The 22358-nt window shown below is 49.9% G+C and overlaps 1 protein-coding gene across 6 annotated transcripts in view; it reads left to right on the top strand.

The window, feature by feature from the left end:
- Positions 1–22358, top strand: part of LOC147679019 (solute carrier family 2, facilitated glucose transporter member 11-like) — a 608312-nt gene that overhangs the window by 284267 nt on the left and 301687 nt on the right. For all 6 annotated transcript variants that reach the window (XM_086942755.1, XM_086942758.1, XM_086942754.1 and 3 more), the window contains one exon: positions 21524–21648. In XM_086942755.1, the coding sequence (XP_086798881.1) occupies positions 21524–21648 (125 nt within the window). The remainder of the gene's footprint in view (positions 1–21523; positions 21649–22358) is intronic.

Genomic DNA, 22358 nt, shown 5'->3' on the forward strand with positions numbered 1-22358 from the left:
GGCCAACTAGCTCTCCTGTTACCTCCGGTTAGGCCCACCCAGCTAGATTGCTGTGAGGTGGTCAGAGGCCATGCCCCCTTTCTCTATCGATCTGCAAACGCACCTCCTGGTGCACTCCTACTTCGGAAAAGAAGCCCACTTTAGTCCTGAGGCCCTCAGGAAGCAAGGGGACATCCTCCCCACACCAGCAGTGCCCCAATAGGTGCGATTCCAGAGTGGTGGAGAAAGGGGGTGTGACCTCCAACCACCCATCAGCAATCCCAATGTATGGGGCATACTGGAGGTAACAGGAGTGCTAGATGGCCCCCAAGGGCCCTCAGCTTCCCTTAACCAAGAGTGCTCCAGGAAGCACATTTGCAGAGTAGTGAGGAAAGGGGATGAGACCTAGGGCGAGATGCCAGCTTTTTCTTTTTTTTCATTTTAGGAAGGGGGCATGAGGCCCTCCCTCCCTGGACTCTATTTGTCCGCTTGGACCACATCCCCCAGGGCATGACCCAGTTTTTGATAAAGTAAAATGGGAAGGGGCCCGATTTTGACCCCAGAGACCTTATCTCTTCAGGGTCCGGCCTTTATTCTTTTTTTTTTTAATAAGTCAAAAGGAGAGGAGCCAAGCAGCCCCCCTTCTAAGGCCAATTTGGGCCGCAGGGACCTCATCCCGATGCAAGATCTTTATATATATATATACTTTTTTTTAAAGGGAAGGGGGCCGCACAACCCCTCCTCAGGCTGATTTCGGCCCTGGGGATCTAATCCCCCAATGTCAAACCTTTATATATTTGTTTTTTTAAATTGGGGTGGGGGACCGGCGTGGACCCTCTCACTAGGCCAACTTCTGCCCCAGAGTCTCCATCCCCCAAGACCGGGCCTCTTGTTGGAGAAAAAAAGGGAGATTCAAGGCCCCCATGGTCTAACATGCAGGTCCATCTGCCAAAAAGCAATTGTGGAGGTCGTGGCTAAGCCACAAATGGAGTGAGACTTGTGCTCCAGAGACTCCGCTCCAACGTGGCCTGCCTTATCTTATGCAACACTTTTTTAGTACTTCTGCAAGCTCCTGAAATCCAAGCCCTACTACTACTATGATGTGGTGGGGTTCCCAGACACCCTGTGAAATTTCCAAGGAGACTCCCTGGATAGACTTGGTTTCTCAAGTTGAGATCACCGCACCACCCAGTGCTGCCATCTTAGACCTGCGGTCAGAAACATGTGACAGAAGGCACCTCCCCCTGCTTGCTACCTCCTGAGCAGTTGCACCTCTGGCCTGAGCTGGGACCTAGGCCTCCCTGTTCTTCCTGTCATAGACATCAGAACTGGGGTGCTACTCTGCCAAGGTCAGACGATGGCTGACTGATCCACAAGGCCTGCCAAGGGAGATGCCCCTCCTGAGACCCCGTGGATAGGCAGAGATTCACGCCATACTCTCGGCCTGGCGAGACGCTACACTCGGGAGCTGTTTCATTCTCCTGAAACGTGGTTCATGTGGGGTCGAATTTTCCCCCTGTGACCGCCACCGAGGACACGGCTGGCTTTGGCTCATAAGCACTTCAATCCTGGGCGTGCCTGGGCTCACAAACTTCTCCTCATCGTCAACCTGCCGCCTGAGCCCTCACCTCTGCCTGCACCTGCCGACCCTCTCCTGCGCAACGACATGCCTGAGTACAGTGACAGTTGAGCTAAGGGGGATCGGCTATGACGATTGTGCAGCGGCTCTCCACCCCCTAATTTTCTTTTTCTTGTGGGTGTACCCTATATAGGCCTCTCCCTGGGATCTGGGGCCCGGCCTGCTTAGCTGTGCAGGGGAGAGTACGGTGACCTGCACTGCATCAGGGGCTTACCCATCCACTGTCTGGAGCGCGACATGCGCGTGTTCTGCCCTGGCGACACAGTGTGCTTCAAGGGTGTGCTGCCCTCCCTGCTGCTCCTGGCCCTCTGTACACATAAGACATCCAGCCCGGAGTGAGCAACTGCTGCACTTGGAGTGATTTCAAAGCACAAGTTTGGGATAGTCCTGGCGAATAGGAGCAGGTCTTTGGGAGTAATTACATCTGGAGGTCTTGCCTTGGTGCCCCCCTCCTCTCGGGCCACACAGGTCCTAACTCACCTGTAATCCACCAATAGGCACTTGAGGATAGCTGGCGTAGGGGGGATACCACACCAGCCTTGTGGGCTCACTTGGAGAACCCCTCCCTGTCCACACTGAAGACTATGCCCTGTCCACTGCTTTTCCAATTCTGCACCCGGGGCTAGAGAGTGCCCCTTGACTATCTCCTCTTCGATGGATGTGATTCCTAAGGCCCTAGAAAACACCCCCACGCCTTGGTCCAGCTTGCGGCATGTGCTCTTTTCTGCAGCTTTGGTGTTGCTTTACACCTGAACTTTACTTGAATTGCAAGCGCTGCTTTGTCCATCCTAATCTGACCACTTGAATGGCAGCCTGCAGATCCTCTACCCACCCAGGCTAAAGACAATTCCTTGGCTGAAAATCCAACCTATTCCCACTGCCTATCTCTGAACCCCTGGGGACCATAGCTACTGAAGAACCCTTGCCGGCTCCTGTCACGCAGGCTTCCATGAACACCTTCCTGCAATAAATCAAATCAGAAATTGGATCCCTCAAAACTGAGTTTAAAACATGCCTGCGAAGGATCCCCAAAACTGAGTTTAAAACATGCCTGCGAAGGATCCCAAGGGATATCACGGAAATCGGGGGTCATGTGGATGACCTTGAACTGTGGATGCGCGTTTGGAAGACCATGAGAGCCTATGGCACAGGATGGCAGTGCTACAGGACCAGCATATCGATCTTCAACTGAAGCAGGAGGACCTCGAAAATAGCAGCCGATGCAACAAGCTCTGCATTAGATGAGTTACACGCAAAGCTGAGGATCATGATATTATGAACTTTACGGCAGACTTGCTACAGAAAATAAGAGCTGATATGGATACCTCCCCCTCTGCCTTACACAGAGCCCACTGTCCACCGCATAGCTGGTCCTCTGGGTCACTTGGACTTTGCTCTTGGCATCCTCACACGTGTTCACTTCTTTGTCAAGAAGGAAGCTATTCTACAGAAGGTGCACAGAGCTACGGACCTGATCTATAATGGCTACCCGATCCAGATCTTTCAAAAACATTGCCCTGATAACCCTACGTAGATGCAAAGACTTTAAACCGGTTACCGATAAGATTCATGATCTCAAAATCAAATATCAATGGGGCTACCCCTTTGTGCTGATCTTCTCCTGGGAGGGCAAATTCCTGGTCTTCCGCTTGCTATGGGAAGCAAAGCATCTTCTCCATTCCTGATGGAACCCAGGGATGCTAGCATCTCTTTCCCTGGGCCTCCCACAGGGAATCAAAATGGCCAGAAGAGTTCAGGGTGTTCCCTCCCAAACACCAAACTCGTCCCAAAGATCAGGACTCTTCCCAAGCACAACAAGATATCATTAAACACCTTCACAACATGAGCGAACTTTGCTCACAAGCCCAGTCTTTTGCAGCTTTCGAATAGTATAGCATTGACTGTGCTTTGATCCCCCCACATACAATCTCTGGCTTTTGGAAATCTATGGACCCTAATGCATGGATCGCGCTACTGACTTACTTGGCCGACTGTGACCCTCATGCCTTGCTTGGATTTACTCACATGGAGGCTTCTGTTAATGCTGTCTCCACACTCTAAGATACTGATATGCCTCCTTCCCTAGACACAAGTAGACAGATAGCTGGTGCCTTTTGTAACTCCTCTAGAGCTTTGTCGTGGTCTGCAGAAAGCAGCCTATTATTGCCCTTACTTACGGTGCAACCCACATCCATAGTATCCTTTAGAAGAGTGAGTTCTTCAGAATGGCTCCTGTTTCGACTTACGAGGTATTCCAGGGCAACATTAAATCCTACAGGGCCAGTTGGCTGTTCTCTGCTCAAAATACAGTTTTCCTTCCCCCTACCCTCATCCCCACACTTGGAAATGGGGCAAGCTAGATAAAGGGAACTCTGTGCATTTCATCTGACACATTTTTCACATTGGGGGCACCCCATATACACAGGCATACGTGTCCAGCCCTTGCAACACAGCTCCTAACACCCATCTTCCACTTTCCTTCTTCAAGGTGCTGCAGCCCCCTAAACCATGCCCCTAGCACTGCCTCCAAACACCTTTCCTCCCACTATGAACATTAGCATACTTGTTAAGTTACTGTCACTTAACGTCGAAGGGCTTACCTTGCCTAACAAAAGAAAACAGGTTTGGTGATACTTACTTTTACATGACCCTGACATCATATTCCTGCAGGAGACACACTGGATATCCACTGACACAGACCTCATGGCCAACCCCAAGTACCCATGTCTGTTTTGGGTGTCCTCCACTTCTAAATCAGTGGGGGGTTGCAATAATAAGTCATTATAGACTAGGAACTGTGGGGCATATTACCAACAACTAGCGATAATTTTTGTCTCTAACTTGTTTATAGACAAAAATTATCGCCGCACATCGGCGATTTTTATCGCAGATAAACCTTGCTATTAGCAAGGTTTATCGCAAATGCGATAAAAAACGGCCGCAATGCATGAATATCGCTGAAAAGTCAGCGATATTCATGCATTATCGAGCAAATGCTCTTAGCCATGTTATCCACCTCCCATTGGATAACATGGCTAAGAACTGCTCAGGGCAGGTGTTAGCTTTTGGAGATATTCGCGCTTAGCGCGAATATCTCCAAAAGTTGGTAATAGGAGATAGCGATGTTAGGGACTGTTTCCAGTCGCTAACATCTTGGCACGCCCACTTTGCATGTCATTAGTGATAAATATCACTGACATGCAAAGCGGGGCCCAAGATGGTCGCTATCTCCTATTAGCTGTCACTAACTGGTGTTAGCGACAGCTTGGTAAGAGGGAGATAATTTTATCTTCGCTTTCTTGGCTTTTAAAGCCAAAAAAGCGGAGATAAACCCCCTTGATAATATGCCCCTAGGTCCCCCCAGGTGGTACGGGAGGCTGAAGGTCACTACTTAAAGGTTCAAGCCCATCTGGGCCCCCAACGCCAAACCCATCTCAATGTCTATGCGCCCAACCAGGTGCAAGATGCCTTCCTGGGGTCTCTGTTAAAGGAGTAAATGCAATCCCCGTAGGGATCAGTAATTCTCGGGGTGATTTTAACATGGTCTGGGACCCAGCTGTGGATTGCAACACCTCCTCCTACCAGGGCTCGGGGACAATGTTGGCTGCCCTCGAGCTGGATCTTGTAGACGCCTGAAGATATCATTTCCCAGACACCCGAGACTACTCCTTCTTTTCCCATGTGAACCGTTCATACTCATGCATTGATTATTGCTCCCTTTACTTTCTCTGATATGGTCCCTGGAAACAGCCACTATATCCAACATGTCCTTATCGGATCATGCCGATATAGCTGTAACCTTCCGTACCTCTGCTAGATGGCACGAAACCCCCATCAGCTGTTGGCTCCTGCCCCACATCCTATGGAATCCAGTGGATCTTGATGAGATTTGCCAAGAGATTGTAGCTTTATTTAACACGAATAACCCCCAGACCCACCAACTCCACTTGATGGGACACCTTTAAGGCGACTATTCAGGGAGTCATCTCCTCTATCGTCATTCCCTGATCTTATGAAGTTCGCCTGGTCAAAACAAACTTAGCCAAAGACATTAAGGCACTAGACTGCATAGATCATATGAAACCCACAGGACATCAAAAGAAGCGCCTTGCCATGCTATGGGGACAGCTAACACTTCACTGAACCAATAAAGTGGAATGGGCACTCATTTTTTGTTTAAATAGTTTTGATTGATTTTCAAACAATCAACAACAAAGAGCCGCATTATATCAAATATATAAGTGAAAGCATAGCATATCTCAAACTGCTTCCTTCTGCATCCCCCACCCACAACCCTCCCCTGCCACCGGTGTGCCTTATTGCTTGCCCTATGAACAATGAGGTGCATCTAAATCTAGTACAGTAACAATGTCGATCAACATTAACGTAGTACAGGGGAGAGTTTTCCAGTAGGAATCACTCTTCCACTGAACATGCTCTGGGTCATTCTTCCTGTTCCCTCCTCTGAGCCCAGCTCCGGAGCCTGCAATATTGCAACTAAGGCTTCCCACGCCCTTGCCGCCTCTTGTGCCTTGTCATTATTTGCATGAAGGGCCTGCTGCAACCTAAGTGTACCTTCATTCTGCGTCCACTTGAGTAAGTCCGCCCGCCATCTCCCAACGCTGGGCCCCCTCGCTGATTTCCAATGCATAGTGATTTCCCTCTTGGCTAAGACTAGGCCCAGGTCTAGAAATGTACTTGTCACTTTCATATTAGCAGTATGCGGGAACCAGTGCAGTAAACAAATACCCAGTTCTAGCTCTATCGTATGATCAGTTATGCTACACATCAGTTCCAGCACTTCTTCCCAATATGTTCCCAAACTCATCCATCCCCACATCATATGCCGGAAGTCAGCCCCCTCCAATCTACATCTTGGGCACTGAGCGGCCGCCGCTTTCAATCAATCAATCAGTCATTTGTTAAGCGCATTACGTACCCGCGAGGGTCTCAAGGCACTGGGGGGGGGGAGGTGGGGGCCGCTACTGATCGAACTGCTAGGTCTTCAGGACCCTCCTGAAGGTCAGCAGGTCTTGGGTGTGTCATAGGCTCAGTGGGAGGGTGTTCCATGTCCTGGCGGCGAGGTGGGAGAAGCATCTCCCACAGGTGGTTGTTCTTCAGATGCGCGGGACGGTGGCGAGTGAGAGGTCGGCAGAGCGTAGCTGGCGGTTTGGGGTGTAGAAGGAGAGCCGTCTGTTGAGGTAGGTTGGGCCAGTCTTGTGGAGTGCCTTGTGTGTGTGGATGAGGAGATTGAGGGATATCCTCTTGTTGATGGGGAGCCAGTGTAGGTTTCTCAGGAGGGGTGATGTGGCTGTGTCGTGGTATATCGAGGATCAGTCGTGCCGAGGTGTTTTGGATGCGTTTTAGTCGATTGATGAGCTTGGTCAGAGCTCCCGCGTAGAGGGCGTTTCCGTAGTCGAGTCTGCTGCTGACAAGGGCCTGGGTGACTGTCTTTCTTGTATCTGTCGGGATCCATCTGTAGATCTTGCGGAGCATGCGGAGGGTGTTGAAGCAGGAGGAGGGGTCCGGCATTGACTTGCTTGGTCATTGAGAGCGTTGAGTCGAGGATGATTCCCAGGTTGCGTCCGTGGTCGGTGGGAGTCGGGGCTGCCCCCAGTGCCAATGGCCACCAGGGCGAAACAAAAAGGGATGATGGACGGAGCGTTTGAGCAACTCAAACACTCACCCCCAAGAGGCATCCCAGGCTGACAGGTTGGAGCCGAGGATGAGGACCTCCGTCTTGTCCAAGTTCAGCTTCAGACGGCTGATCTTCATCCAGTCGGCAACGGCCTTCATTCCTTCATGGAGTTTGGCTTTGGCAGTGATGGGATCCTTGGTGAGAGAGAGGATCAGTTGAATGTCGTCGGCGTAGGAGATTATGTTGAGGTCATGCTGTCAGGCGAAGTGTGCGAGTGGGGTCATGTAAATGTTGAACAGTGTCAGGCTGAGGGAGGATCCTTGAGGTATGCCGCAGATGATCTTGGAAGCTTTGGAACGGAAGAGGGGGTCGGGGGATGCTCTGGGTTCTGCCGGAGAGAAAGGAGGTGGTCCATTCCAGAGCCTTGCCTCCGATCCCTGCAGCGTGGAGGTGTGCGTGTAATGTGTGGTGGCAGACGGTGTCGAAGGCGGCAGAGAGGTCTTGGAGGATGAGTGCTGCAGTCTCCCGTTGTCTAGCAGGGTCCTGATGTCGTCGGTAGCGGCGATGAGGGCGGACTCGGTGCTGTGGTTGCTGCGGAACGCTGACTGGGAAGGGTCCAGGATTCTGTTCTCTTCGAGGTATCGGGTTAGCAGTCTGTTAACTATTTTCTCGATGACCGTGGCTGGGAAGGGCAGCAGAGAGATGGGTCGGAAGTTCTTGAGGTCTCGTGGGTCTGCCTTGTTTTTTTTGAGTAGGGCGTTGATCTCGGCGTGTTTCCAGCTTTCTGGGAAGGTTGCAGTCTCGAGGAGAGATTGTTGACGTTGCGTAGCTGGGGTGCGATAGAGCTGCTTGCTTTGTTGAAGACGTGCGGTGGGAATGGGTCTGACGGTGAGCCGGAGTGGATTGTGCTATTGGTCTTGATGGTGTAATCGACGCTCACGCTGGTCCAGGCTAGCAAGGGGATGTGGTCGATGGTGTGCGGAGGGTCTGTTGTGTTGCTGTCTGTTGGGGCTGTCTGGGTGTTGAAGCTGTTGTGGATGTCTGCTATCTTGCAGGTGAAAGAAGATGGCGAGGGAGTCGCACAGGGCTTGCCACGGTGGGATGTTGTTGGTGTTGTAGCTGGGGTTGAAGAGCTCCTTGCTGTTGTGTGCGTTGTTGTCAAAGCAGTATTTGAAGGAGGTCTTATTGGCAGCCCTGATGAGGTGGTGGTGGTTGCGGACGGCGTCCTTGTGTGCTGCGTGGCTGTCTGGAGTTTGTTCACATTGCCATTTCTTCTCTAGTTTCTGGAAGGCTTGTTTGAAATCTAGGAGTTCTGGGGTGATCCAGCTAGCCTCTTGCTGGTGTCTCTGTGGGGGGTTTCTTCAGCGGGGCGAGGGTGTTGGCCCAGGTCCTTGATCTAGCGTCTGAGGTTGTGGGCAGCGATGTCGGTGTTGGAGGGTTCGGTGGGTGGGCTGAGAGCAAGGTTTGCATGTAGTTGGTCTTTGGTGATTTTGCTCTAGCAGCGGCGGTGGATCTGTTGGGTGGTGTGTGGTGGGCTTCTGGAAGGTGAAGTGGATGCTGAGGTGGTCAGTCCAGAGGAGTTCAGTGGTGTGGCTGACAGAGACATGCAGGTTTGAGGAGAAGACAGGTCGAGCATGTGGCCGGTGGAGTGGGTGGGCGTTGTGATGAGTTGTCTCAGTCCGAGGTTGGCAAGGTTATCGATCAGGGTTGTAGAGTTGTTGTCGTTGTTGTTCTCAAGGTGAAAGTTCAGGTCTCAGAGGAGGATGTAGTCGGTGGAGGTCAGGGCGTGCGTGCTGATGAAGTCGGCGATGGAGTCCCTGAACTGGGGGTGGGGTCCAGGGGGTCGGTAGACCAGAGTGCCTCTGAGGGTGGAGTTGGGGTCTGTGCGGATCTGGAAATTCAGCGGTGCTGAGCAAGTCGTCGGTGCTAGTCGAGACCTTGATGCTGTTCTTGTGGACGATGGCGATTCCTCCTCCAACGCCGTTGGTGCGGTCTTTGTGGGTAATCTTGTACCCGTCTGAGATGGCTATGGCGATGTCGGGCGCGGAGGAGTTGTTCAACCAGGTCTCTGTCAGCAAGGCGACGTCTGGGGAGGTTGTGTTGAGCAGGTCCCAAAGCTTGGCGGCGTGTTTGCGTACGGAGCGGGTATTTAGTAGTATGCATCGGAGGTGGTTAAGGTCTTTCTTGGCGGGTGGTTTGTCGGCTCTGTGGCTGATGTAGCTGCAATTCCGGCAGGTGAAGGAACCGTGTGTGCATTTCGGGGTGGCCTTGAAGCAGTTGTGGGTTCGTCCGGGGTTAAGAGCGTACAGAGTGCTGGTGTCGTGGTGGTGGATTGGTGCGGGGGCCAGGGGTTCTGGCACTGGGCGTGGTCCAGGCGTGGGTGGGTGCTGACAGGCTTGCCACGCGCCAGCGGTGCAACCGCGCAGCGGCTGGCATGTGTGGGGAGGTGGGAGTGAGGAGCAGCTGGGAGGCGGGAGAAAGGGGCAGCAAATGGGCAGTCAGGGGAGCGGAGCCACATGGGATGCAGTTGGGGGGCAGTGAGGGGCGACGAAGGAGACAGAAGGCAAAATGGCACAACAATTGAGGGGGAAATGATTGGCAGAGAGGGCAAGAAAGGTCACAAAAAGAGCAAAAAATGTCTCAAGACTACAGGGGGAAACATGTGGCACAGAAGGCAAAAAGGTCGCAGGAAGGGCAAAAGTTCACCAAAAAATGGGGGAAACGAGTGGCACAGAAGGCAGAAAGGTCACAGAAATGCAGGGGCAGCTAAGCATCAGAAGGCAAAAACGGGCAGAGAGACACAGGGGCCACAAGGGGAGCGGAAGGAAAAACCGGGCAGGGAGACACAGGGGCAGCGAGGGGAGCAGAAGGGAAACTGGGTAGAGAGACACGGGGGCAGCGAGGGAGAGAACGGGCACAGGCGGTGTTGTGCGGAGGGGGAGTGACCTACCTGGAAGGGTCAAGGGTCGCACTCCTCACCACGCAGCGGCAGGCCTATATGGGGAGGTAGGAGGGAGGAGCAGCTTTCTTGTAACTTTTGTGCCTTTGTGCCACTCGTTTCCCCCCGTTTTTTGTGACCTTTCTGCCCTTTCTTGGGACCTTTCTGCCTCTGTGCCACTCGTTTCCCCCTGTTTTTTGTGACCTTTCTGCCCTTTCTTGGGACCTTTCTGCCTCTGTGTCACTCATTTCCCCCCTTTTTTTGTGACCTTTTCTGCCCTTTCTTGGGACCTTTCTGCCTCTGTGCCACTCTTTTCCCCGCATTTTTTGTGACCTTTTCTGCCCTTTCCTAGGACCTTTCTGCCTCTGTGCCACTCGTTTCCCCCTGTTTTTTGTGACCTTTCTGCCCTTTCTTGGGACCTTTCTGCCTCTGTGCCACTCATTTCCCCCCATTTTTTGTGACCTTGCTACCCTTTCTTGGGACCTTTCTGCCTCTGTGCCACTCGTTTCCCCCCTTTTTTTGTGACCTTTTCTGCCCTTTCTTGGGACCTTTCTGCCTCTGTGCCACTCTTTTCCCCGCATTTTTTGTGACCTTTTCTGCCCTTTCCTAGGACCTTTCTGCCTCTGTGCCACTCGTTTCCCTCTCATTGTTGTGCCGTTTTGCCTTCTGTTTTCTTCGTCGCCCCTCGCCGCTGCGTCCCCTCCCCCCTGACTGCCCATTAGCTGCCTCACCTCCCACCTCCCAGCTCCTCCTCCCTCCCACCTCCCTATATGGGCCGGCTGCTGCGCGGTGAGGAGAGTGACCCTTGACCCTTCCAGGTAGGTCGCTTTGAAATATTGATTAAGCTGAGCTGGTGTCAAGTACGCTCTATGCAGGACATAGAATTGCACCAATTGGAATCTGGCATTACTCATGCTCTTTGAGGCTCTCCTAACCAACTGACCCCATTCCGGGGAATGTCCCTGCCAAGGTCCCCTTCCCACTTCCCAAGCAATACGCACAATGGTTCCAAAGCCTCAGTTGACATGCATCTATAAAGGCACGAAATAGCCTTAACAGTACCTGCGGCCATTACCACATACTGGCATGCCAGTGAGGTCTGTGATTCCGACAGTCCCATCTTCCAGTAGCGTTGCGGAGCCGAAACGAGCGCCCGAGTGCAGCAAATAATCCCCACGCGGCAGATCTTATCTATGTTGCATGGCTTGAAACGATAAGAGGGTTTAGTTTTCTTAGAGGTCTCCCAGCACTTGCATTCCCAGGGCCTGATTCACAGAACTAACTTAAGACAAAATCCTAAATTTAGTACTTTTGGTATTCACAGAAGTTAGGATGTTGTCTTAAGACAGACTTAAGTTAGGATTTCAGTCTTAAGTCTGTCTTAAGTCTGTCTTAAGACAAACTTAAGGCAAAATCCTAACTTCTGTGAATACCAAAAGTAGTAAGTTTAGGATTTTGTCTTAAGTTAGGTCTGTGAATCGGGCCCCCAGTTCTTCCCAGAGAGCCAGGGCCGTCCTATCCGCACCATGCGGGAAGGCCATACACATACCCAACGGTATCTCTGGGGCATACAGGCGGGTGTATCCAGCCCGGCGCTGGCTCCAGTTCCAGCATAACCTCAGCATCCTCCCCTCAGCAGTGAGCAGTTCAAAACACATCTTCTGCTGAAGCACTATAAAGGATAAGATATCTCGTCGGACCTACCATCTGTCCGGACCATCCGGGCCCCAGAACTCCTGAATCACAGCTCAGGTGAGCCACTGCAGCTACGCTGCCAGATAGTACCATTCAAAGTCCGGCACCGCCATACCCCCGTCAGCTCTCAGGTGCATTATTGTAGCCATTATGACCCGCTGCCTAACCGTCCCCCAGAGAAATCCCCCAGCCATAGAACGGAGCTGACGGAAGATGGAGCCTGGCACCCAAATCGGCAACGTCCGAAACTAACACAATAAGCGCAGAAGCGCCAGCATCTTCAGGAGCGCTACCTGTCCCTTCTACTGATAACGGCAACATACTCCAAAATGCCAAACTGCCCCTAAGTCCACGTATGGGCCGACCCAAATTACCCTCCAGCAAACCCTCAGAAGGCTCAATGGCCAAAGCAAATAACAAAGGGGAAAGCAGGCATCCCTGCCGTGTGCCTCGTCCCACCCGGCAAGCCGAGGAGATCGGCACACCTGTCTGTACATGCGCCATCGCCGATCTATAAAGAAGTCCCCAAATCCGAACACCTGAAGGTCCCTATACAAATATGGCCACCCAAGGCTATCAAACGCCTTTTCAATATCAACAGAGAGGACCGCTGCAGCAGGGGTCTCGCAATGGTCCTCTCCCAAAATCCGTAGAAGGCGTTGCACATTAGTCGCGGTAGTGCACTTTGGGATAAAGCCCACTTGGTCAGTATGGACCAGTTGCGCCATGTAGGGGATGAGCCGGGTCGCAAGTATTCTACTCAAAATCTTATAATCAGCTGTTAAAATTGATAATGGGCCATAGGACGACCTAGACAGTGAGTCCCTACCTGGTTTCAGCAGCGGGATAATGATAGCCTCGCGAGTGGAAACCGGAAATCTCCCTAAATCCCAAGCCTCCCAATAAACTGCCAGCAGTTTGAGGGCCAGGATATTGACATATGTTGAGTAAAATTCAATCGAAAGGGCGTCTGCCCGCGGGGTTTTCTTGCACGCCATATGTTTTATCGCACTACGTATTTCCCCCATGGTAATCTTCTGCCCCAATGTATCCCCCTGGTCCTCTTCAAGGTGCGGCAGTTGTATTTCAGCCAAGAACTCACTCAATCCATCACTTGCATCCCGCAACTTACTCTCATAGAGATCCGCATTTTATGCCAAAAACATCCCATTAAACCCCTGTTGTGTATACTCCAGAATACCCTCCGCGGTGGACAAAGCCAGGATGGGCGTGCCTCTCGGCACTGGGTTGGCCAGCCATGCCTGGAGCGAGCCCACCTTATCTCTCTCTGCGTGTGCCCGCACCAAATACTCTCTATGGTCAAAGCAGCGCAACCTCTCCACCTGCATCGCCACTCCTTCTCTAGCAGCCAAGACCTCGATCTGCATTCCCGGGTTCGCAGGGTGGGCCTTCCCTGCCCGGTGCAGCCGCAGTTCCTCCCTCTTTATTTCCTGCAACAACGTCCTCCGCACCCCTGCTGTTTTGGCAATATATAAGCCCTGTACCACCACCTTAAATGCATCCCACTCTTGAGCCCGGGTCGAGGCCGTCCACTTGCTCTTAAGGAAATAATGCTCTATACCCTCCTGTACCCCGGTGCACAACACCGGGTCTTCCAATGCCTCCGGGCGTAATCGCCAAGTAGGAATTACAGGCCTTCCTTGAGACCATCTCAGCACCAAGAGCAGTGGATTATAATCCAATGTTGTCTTCACCAGGTACTCACTATGGCGAACCAACACATGAACATCCGGGTAACACATCACCCCACACAGCCGCACATGTAAATCATGCAGGGCAGAATAATAAGAGCAGTCTTGCTCCCCCACATGCTGCGCACACCATGTGTCTATCAGCCCCCATTCAGCCTGCCAGTCCCTCCGGAGTTTCGAGAGCCTATGTATGGGCGCTTGGGGCAGCGGTGGATGGGACCTATCCATCTCAGTATCTGATACAGAGTTTAAATCGCCCCCTAAGAGAAGTGAACCGGTTAGGAATGACGCCAGCCTCCCTGACAACCGAGCAAAATAGGCATTCTTTTCCACAATAGGGGCATACACACTGCAAAATGTCACGTCCCTCTCATCCAAACGCCCCTTAACAGTCACAAACCTCCCTTTAGGATCCACTATCTGCTGAGTAGGCTGGAACGGAACCCCTGCCCTCAGCCAAACCAGTACACCCATAGCAAAAGCAGAGTACGTTGTATAAAAAAGCTGCCCCCTCCATCAGCGCTGAAAATTCTGACCTGCTTCAACTCAGTCCATATGGGTTTCCTGGAGAAAGGCTATCAGTACCCCTCTACGCACCAGATAAGCATGGACCCTGTGACTTCGCAACATCGTATGCATCCCCCGTACATTCCACGTAATGCATTTGAACTCAGGTGATGTGCCCATTGTGCGGATTATCCCTGTTCCACAACAACACTCCCTGCATTGGCACACTGGTGACTCTAACTACCCCCAAGGCAACTCCCAAATTCTCCTCACCCCCCCTCCCAATTACCTCAATAACAGTCCCCAAATACTCCCCACCACCCCTCCCCAGAACAGGATCTAAACAGCTCGTACCCATCCAAACAATCCACTAACCCCCCACTGGTAACTACCAGGGGTTCACTCTAGAAGTGAAACTACGGGGGGAGCCCTAGGCCAAGACCGCTCCCTTTCTGTCTGTGTCGTGGAAGGCTTCTGTGTTCCGGGATGCTGTCGTCTGGTGTGTCGGGTACGGCGCGGCTGTGGCACCTCCTTAATCAGTTCCGCACCATCCCCTGCCGCATCCGTCCCTGCTCAGTACATTTCCAGCCAGCTCCAGGCCTCGTCAAGGTCATTATGGAAGAATGTCTTGCCGTACAGTATTATCCTCAGGCGGGCCCGGAACATCACAGAATATTGAATGCCTTCATCTTGGAGTGCCTTCTTGACTGCCAGAAACGGTGATGCTGGACATCAAAAGTGTAGTCTGGGAACAGCGACACATTGCTATTATCCACTTTATAGGGGCCTGCGGTGAGCGTCTTGTGTAGCAAGAGATCACTGTCCCTATAGTGGAGTCAACAGGCAGGCCGGCATTCTGTGCGCTCTCTCCAAAGTGTAGAATGATGACAAGCCCACCGGAGCGACTTCAGTGCGCAGCCACTATTCCAGGTAGTCGATTAAGCTTTCCCCTTCCACTCTTTCCGGTAGGCCCACCACCCGTATGTTGTTCCACCTATTTCGCCCTTCAGCATCCTCAGCTCTCCTCTCCAGCACCTGCAACCTTCAAGCGACTTCTCCCATTTGAATATCCAGTGTTTTCTGGGAAGGCTCAAGGACCTCCAGTGTAGTCTTTGCCTGCTTCACGCAATCCGCCAGCTTCGCATGATCTGCCCGGAGAAGGCCCAGCCCCATCGACACCTGGGCAATGTCTTTGAGGAGTGCTTCTTTAGTGTCTGTAATGGCCTAAAGGATTTGATCCACCTGTTGCTGCACCAGGCCCTCCGGATGTGGACACGTCAAATCCTGCATCCTCTGCATCGCAGTGTCTTCCTTCTGCTCCGGGGGCACCTCCCTGCCGGCCTCAGGTCTTTCCCATGAATAACAGGCACCCAGGACCCCAGGCCCGACCCCGCCCTTCAACACCTCCTATTTGTCGATAGTGCCGGTACCACTCCCAGATAAGGATATGAATTCCCAGCCTACCAACCCCAGTTGTCCTCCATCTCCCCGGAGGGTTGGCAACAGTTTCTGTCTCCCGCAGGCTCCCCAGCTGGTCAGACCTCAAGGAGGCGGCACGTCCAGCCGCCAGACGATAGTACCCCAGTCCCAGCAACATCCCAGCTGACTTGCCAGTGACCTGTATACCAGATGTAGTGCAACAGGATTTTACAGGTCAGGGCCCTCAGCTTTCCAACGCCCCTTTCCCTTGTGCTAATCTGAATACGGAGGACTTTTTTCAATTACGTGCCAGCAAGAAAGAGTTAAATTTTTTGAAAATATATCAACAAGAGCAGGCTCATTTTTTCATTTTTTGTTTACACTAAGGATTGAAACCTTAGTTTCTGCTCTAAAAACCCTATTGTATTTTATTTTATATTCGCTCAAGACCTCTTTGGTCGTTTCACTCTCACCAGCACTTATTTTCACTCTTTTCTTTGCACATTACTTGATAGTGAACCTCTTGTGTAAATAACTGCAGTTTTTACTGTATGGAAGCATATTATGTCTTTTTCCTAAAGTGTATATTAAATAAGAGAGTCTCTCGGACCTTGGTGAGACACAGTTTTTTGCTTCAGGTGTGGTTTGTTGTATCAACTAATATTTTGGGCTAATATGTGTTTTCTGTTTTGATTTGAATCAACCATTACAGGATTTAATCGTATGGTGATCAGAAGTAAAATGAATGTTTGATATAACTTGACAGTGCCTATTTTGAATCAATGTCTAGGACCATTTTTGTTTATAATGGCTTCCCAAATCAGCACGGCCCGCAGTACATATATACCCATCCACCACAAAAACAGTATTCAACATCTGGGACAAAATTGCGGTCCCCAGACACCTGACATCCTTTCTTTCCCCCAAACCCCCTATAGCCAGCAACCCCATGTTTCCACCAGCTTTACTGCCACACTCATTCCTTTCTTGGAGGGAGGGTGAATGTCACATAATACAAGATTTCTTTGAGGGGGGATACTGTCAAAACTTTTGAACAATGCAAGAAATCCTTCCGCATCTCAGAATCTGCTAGGCTTCAATACTACCAACTTTGCCACTGGTTTCTCACCCCCAGCTATACTCAGGGAGCAAACAGACCCCTTATTTCTTTTGAAGCCCTGGTTTGAGCCTTTGAGGGTACCCACGGCTGAATCTCCCACACATACAATGTAATACAACACTCACATCCCATTCAGCCCCACATCTACCCGAAGCAGTGGATGACAGTTACAGGGGAGAAGGTGACGCCAGAAAACTGGGAACAACTATGGCGTGACATTCCCAAAATCTACAGGAGCATTCCCCAACGTGAATCAGCATACAAACTAATTATGCGCTATACTCCTACATGTCTGCAGAAAATGGTCCCAACCCTTTCCCCTCCCTGCTTGAGATGCCAGACAGGGCTGTGCAACTTTGTCCATATCTGGTGGACCTGTCCTAATCTGATGTTCTGGAAGGAGGTTCTAAGCCATATTAAGGATTTTGTGGGCTTTCCAATACCAAGCTCTCCGATGGTGACCCTACTGGGCATCAGACCTTCTTGGCTCACTGCCATGACTCACTCTGACTGGCATCTCATTGCACAGATGCTGGGGGCTGCAAGACAAACCATAGCTCTTCTATGGAAGAAACCCTCCCCCCCATTGATCTCAGCATGGGCCCTGCCCTTTTGGCATGTCATGACAATGGAGTTATTGTCTGCCCGCCTCACTCACACGGACACCAAATTCACCCACACTTGGCAACCACTTATCCACCACTTCGCCAACTAGAAAACTCTTGCTACACTCCCCCTTGGTTGCGGGCCCCCCAACATTTTGGGGACACTCTCCTGCCATACTCTTGAGGGAACCCTCAATCAGATTTCCCGACTCACAGGCTAGACAGGAGCCCCCTTTTACACTAAACACCATATCATGTCCATTCCACCCTGGGCTCACCCCCTCGAGCCCCCATCACTTTGATACCTCCCCCACTCCCTGTTCTTTCTTACTCTCCCAAGTTATGTTGTTTAGTCATCACTAATGTAACAATATCATCTGCTGTGGAAAATACGCTTGTACCATTGGTGTTATATCGGACGCTACAGTCAAATGTGCCTTATGATACATAATATCTACGCACTGTCTTTGTTGTATCTATTGTATGAAGCAATCTCCTAACTCAAATGTACCATATGATGTATGATAACTACACACTACTCATGTTACACCTACTGCATGAAGCTCTATAATTTCACACAGCTTCAAAAGTGATTTATGCTGATTATGATGACGTTTGTTCATCTTAAAACTTTAATAAACAGATTTGAAACAAAAGCTAGAGCATGTTTACTGCTCTCGCTTCTACAAAGTGGAGCAGTGCTTGCTATGGCTTGGTGGAAGTGCTGCTCCTGCCAATCCATAGCAAACAGCAATGTCCCACGGGTAGGCACCTCGGAACATTGCTGAAGCCGGCCCTGGGGAGTGGCGGTCCCCAGGGCCAATATCAAGAATGTGATTTCCTTTGGACTGTTCTATAAAGAGGATTCATACTTCTGGCCACATCAACTCAAACTCTGACCATCCACTCAAGGGAGATATATTAGTAGGCCCAAGGTCACAATATAAAATAAAAAAATAGATCCATTTATGTTATGTTATGTTATGTTATGTTATGTTATAACAATTTATTATGCGCACAGCGACTCCAGCGAAGGAGCATCCCGGCGCAGAGACACTAAGCAGTCATAACACAGCATGGAGATAGTGCTACAGAAAGTACTAAAAACAGGGATTCATGATTATATCAAAAAGAAATACAAAAAGAAGAACTCATTACATCTAAAGTTAAAAACAATATAAAACCATATACAAAGACTCTGTTTGTCATGGCACATAAACAGAAAGCAAGACTAAATGTAACACATACCTAGTTGGTAATGTTCATATGTAAGATAGCCAGCCTAATCAGTTCCTAACACAAGAACACAATATGAAACCTACACAGTCTGACATAGAAAGTACACATAAAAGACAGTACATGTTGTCATTAACAGAGTACAAAACTGTGATAAAACAATGTAAAGCAATTGAACCCCATGCCACAGGGTTAATTAGTAATCTGGGGTTCCAGCCTTATAACGAATTGTGTCATGAAGCGTCAATTTAGGGCTCCTGGAGTGGGGGTTGGCGGCCCTCCTCCTTTAATCTTAATTGCCCGGGGAGATAGTGGTCCCCTGGGCAAGGGGTCCACATTGGACCCCCTTAGTGATTGCATTTGTGCCCTGAAGTGGTGGTGGGCCCCGCGTGGCAGGAGGGAGTTCTCGTGGCCCCCCATATTATTTTGTTATATATAAGTTACTGTATGTGTTAGTGAGTGATTGTGAGAGTGGCTGTAGTGATGAGTGTGTGCTTGTGTCATTGATTGTAGTGATTATATAAGAGTTTAAGTATGTGTTAGTATCTGTATGAATAAGTGAGGTGGTGTGTGTATAACTGTATAGGTGAGTTAGTGGCAGTGCGATTGACTTTTTGGGTGAGTGACTAGGTGTGTGAGTAGCTCTATGCGTGAGTGGGAGTGTGTGAGTGTCTGTATGGGTATATGAGGGGATATATCAGAGGCTGAATTGGTGAGTGGCTTTAAGGGTGAGTGAGTGGATGTGTATGTAGACCTATGGATCAGTGAGTCAGTATGTACTTATTAGTATTGCTGTGTCTATGGTTTTGAGAATAGTATATTCGTTCCAGGAGGCATGTTTGCAGAGTGGTAGAAAAAGGGACCAGTCCTCCCACCACTTCACATCATTAACACTATGTGGGGCTTTCTGGAGATAACAGGTGGGTTAGTTGGCCGATAAGGACCCTCAGCCGCGAAGGGGACTTTAACCCCCAACCAAGATAGCGCCAAGCGGTGCATTTACAGAGTGGTGGAGAAAGGGGGCAGGGCCTCCGGCTAGTTGCTGACTTTCGATTTTTTATTTGTTTAAGGAATACTGGCTGTGTTGCCCCTTCCCGTGATCATTTTGGGCCCTGGGAACCACTTCTCCGTGACGCATTTTTAATTTTTTTTAATAAAATAGGAGGGGGCCATGCAGCCCCCCCTCCTGAGGCCGATTTTGGCCTCAGGGACCCCATTCCGCAGGGTTAAGCCTTTCTTTTTATTTATAGTTAGAAAGGGGAGGGGACCAAGCAGCCCCCCCTTCCCAGGCCAATTGTGGCCTGGGGACCTCACCCCCCATCGGCAGTTCATTTTTTTTAAAGAGAAAAGAGAAAAAGGGAGGGGGACCACATCCTCAGGGCATGGCCAGCTGGTTGGAGAACCTGAGGCAGCCGGCATGGCTTTTTACCCCCAAGGAGTTGCTGACGTGCAGCTCCCTGGGGATAAAAAGCAAAGTGTTTGCTATGGAATGGCAGGAGCAATGCAGATCCTTCAAGCAGGGCCAAAAACAGGGGTTGGTTCTCAAAAGTGCGATTTCCCATGTTAACGACATGAGCAATTATACATTTGATGCAGAAAAAAATTACTGAACAGAATTACAGCCAATTTTGCAAAAACAGACATCTTTATTCAGAAAAGTGTTGTGGTTTGTTGTAAATCTGTTCCGCTGTTTTTGAGAAAGTAGCATTCAAAGAGAGGCTTGTGTTGAGCATGAACAGAATAACGCTCAGAAAACGTTAGGTATATCTTGATGGTTGGTCCTACAGGAGTCCTGCAGTACCAAATATTAAGGCCTTCTGATTGGTATGTGGGAGCTTTTTCTCTCATCAGCATTTTGATTCTGCAGTACTAGTAGCAATACCCCGGTACCAAGTGATCTGATTGGCTGACAAAAACTCTGAATAAAATATTGCAGCTGCCTTTGCAGGACTCGGGGACACGTCCCTGAGTCCTGTTAAAAAATTGAAAAAGCCCATAAGGGGCAGGGTGAACACACCCTGACCACACAACCATGTGATGGGGGGGGGTCTTAAAGGGATGGCCCCCTTAAGTCAAATAAAATAAATCATTGTTTTGGGGTTCCAGTACTAAGGTGCCAGTGACTGGTACTGAGGTACCCAGGACATCATTGTGGTGCCACAGGAACAGACTTTTTGTACCAAAAAATATTAAAGTGTCATAGACCAGATCCTGTGAAATGCCACATTTGGTCATAGACCACATCCTGTGAAATGCCACATTTGGGCATGCCGTAAGCCACGCACATTAGGGGTTGGCCTCCGAAAGTGGGTTGGAGGCAAGGTCAACCCATTGCTCCATACTGCTGAAGATTAGGTGCAAAGAATACCCATGGGGTGTTGCATGCTTGATGGCGGGGTGGGTGGTTGTCTGCTGGGCTTGGTGCGCTCAGAGGTGGAGTGGGTTGGGAATCCACCCAGGACCTCTGGCCAACCACCCACTTCATGCTGCTGAAGGTCACCTGCAGCAGGGAGTTAACCATATGCCCAACCACCTTGGGAAATCCGCAGCCAATGCCCCTGCTTCACACAGCCTTTGGCCATGTGCTGTTGGAGGATTGGGTACTAGGTCTGTTTGGTATTTCTGCTACATAGTTCATTGTCTCACAGCCTTCTGAAGTAGCCAAACAGTGGCATGCTCATGATATACAAAGCACCTTAGGAAACATTTAATATACTGCTGTTTGATCTCTCCAAAATTCCATTTGTCAATGGTAAAACTATAATACACTTTTTTACCATTCCACAAACCGGTGTGCATATGTCACCCACTGAGTTACACATGATTCTACCTCAGCCCCACAGGGAATATAGGAATTTTTCTGTTATTTGTTTGAGAACCATGACCACTTGCATGTCTCGCCTGATATCACTCCTGTAACTCAAATTATTTTTGCTGCAATACATCCAGCCTCTGTGTTCGACCTCCATGTTCAGATTTTGAGTTAAAAGACTTCAGTGGAATGCTGAAACTACATCATCTATGTGTCTTTTCAGGAAGAAAACCCAGCAGTGGAATAACTTGCTTGTAATTGGGGCATCGCTGGTCATTGGGTGCAGCAAGATGGCAGGATCCTTTGAGATGATTCTTATTGGCCGCTTCTTCTATGGCATAAATGCAGGTACCTCCATTCTTCTCCCTGTGGTTTCAGCTGCTTTGTGTTTGGTTGTTTGTGGATCTATGTCCTCCTAGTGCTCACATGCCCCACTTGACCTTCTCCTACATTAGAGGTATGCCATTACCATTTGTGCCATAAAACATGCAATTCCTATTTTTTTCACTCTGACATTTTGCCTGCGAAAATGTGCAGGAATCAGAGCAGAAACAGCATTTTCAGTGTGTATTCCTCTTTTTGAGTCCTAACGTGGTAATCACTTTGTAATATAGCCCCTTTTCAAAATACTAGGTACTGTGCTATTTTGCCATGCAGGAAATGTTTAGCCAATTTTCCCAGAAAAGGTATAAGAGGTGCTTAAAGCTATGGCTTTACAGCAACACAAGTGCAAAACCCACTGGTGTTTCTATCTTTCTTCCACAGCACAGACTTAGCCATTTCCATCAGCTTCTTCTTTCGCAATGGCTAACAGATATTCTATTGTATCAAGAACTTATATAGTGCTAGCTATTAGAGCAGCAGGGCATTATAGAAGATGGCTTGGTTATAAGGTTGGAGATTGTTAGGGAAGATTCTAAGAAAAGCATCATCAGTTGGGATTGGGGACTGCTAGTAATTCAGTCACAGAGGCACTCGTGCAAAGACTGAAATGTCTCTGTGCCTTGGCGGGAGGGAGTTGATTGGTGTTTCAAGCAGATCAAGATGGAACAAAGTGT

Source organism: Lissotriton vulgaris, chromosome 11 (assembly GCF_964263255.1).
Source record: "Lissotriton vulgaris chromosome 11, aLisVul1.2, whole genome shotgun sequence".
NCBI lineage: Eukaryota > Metazoa > Chordata > Amphibia > Caudata > Salamandridae > Lissotriton > Lissotriton vulgaris.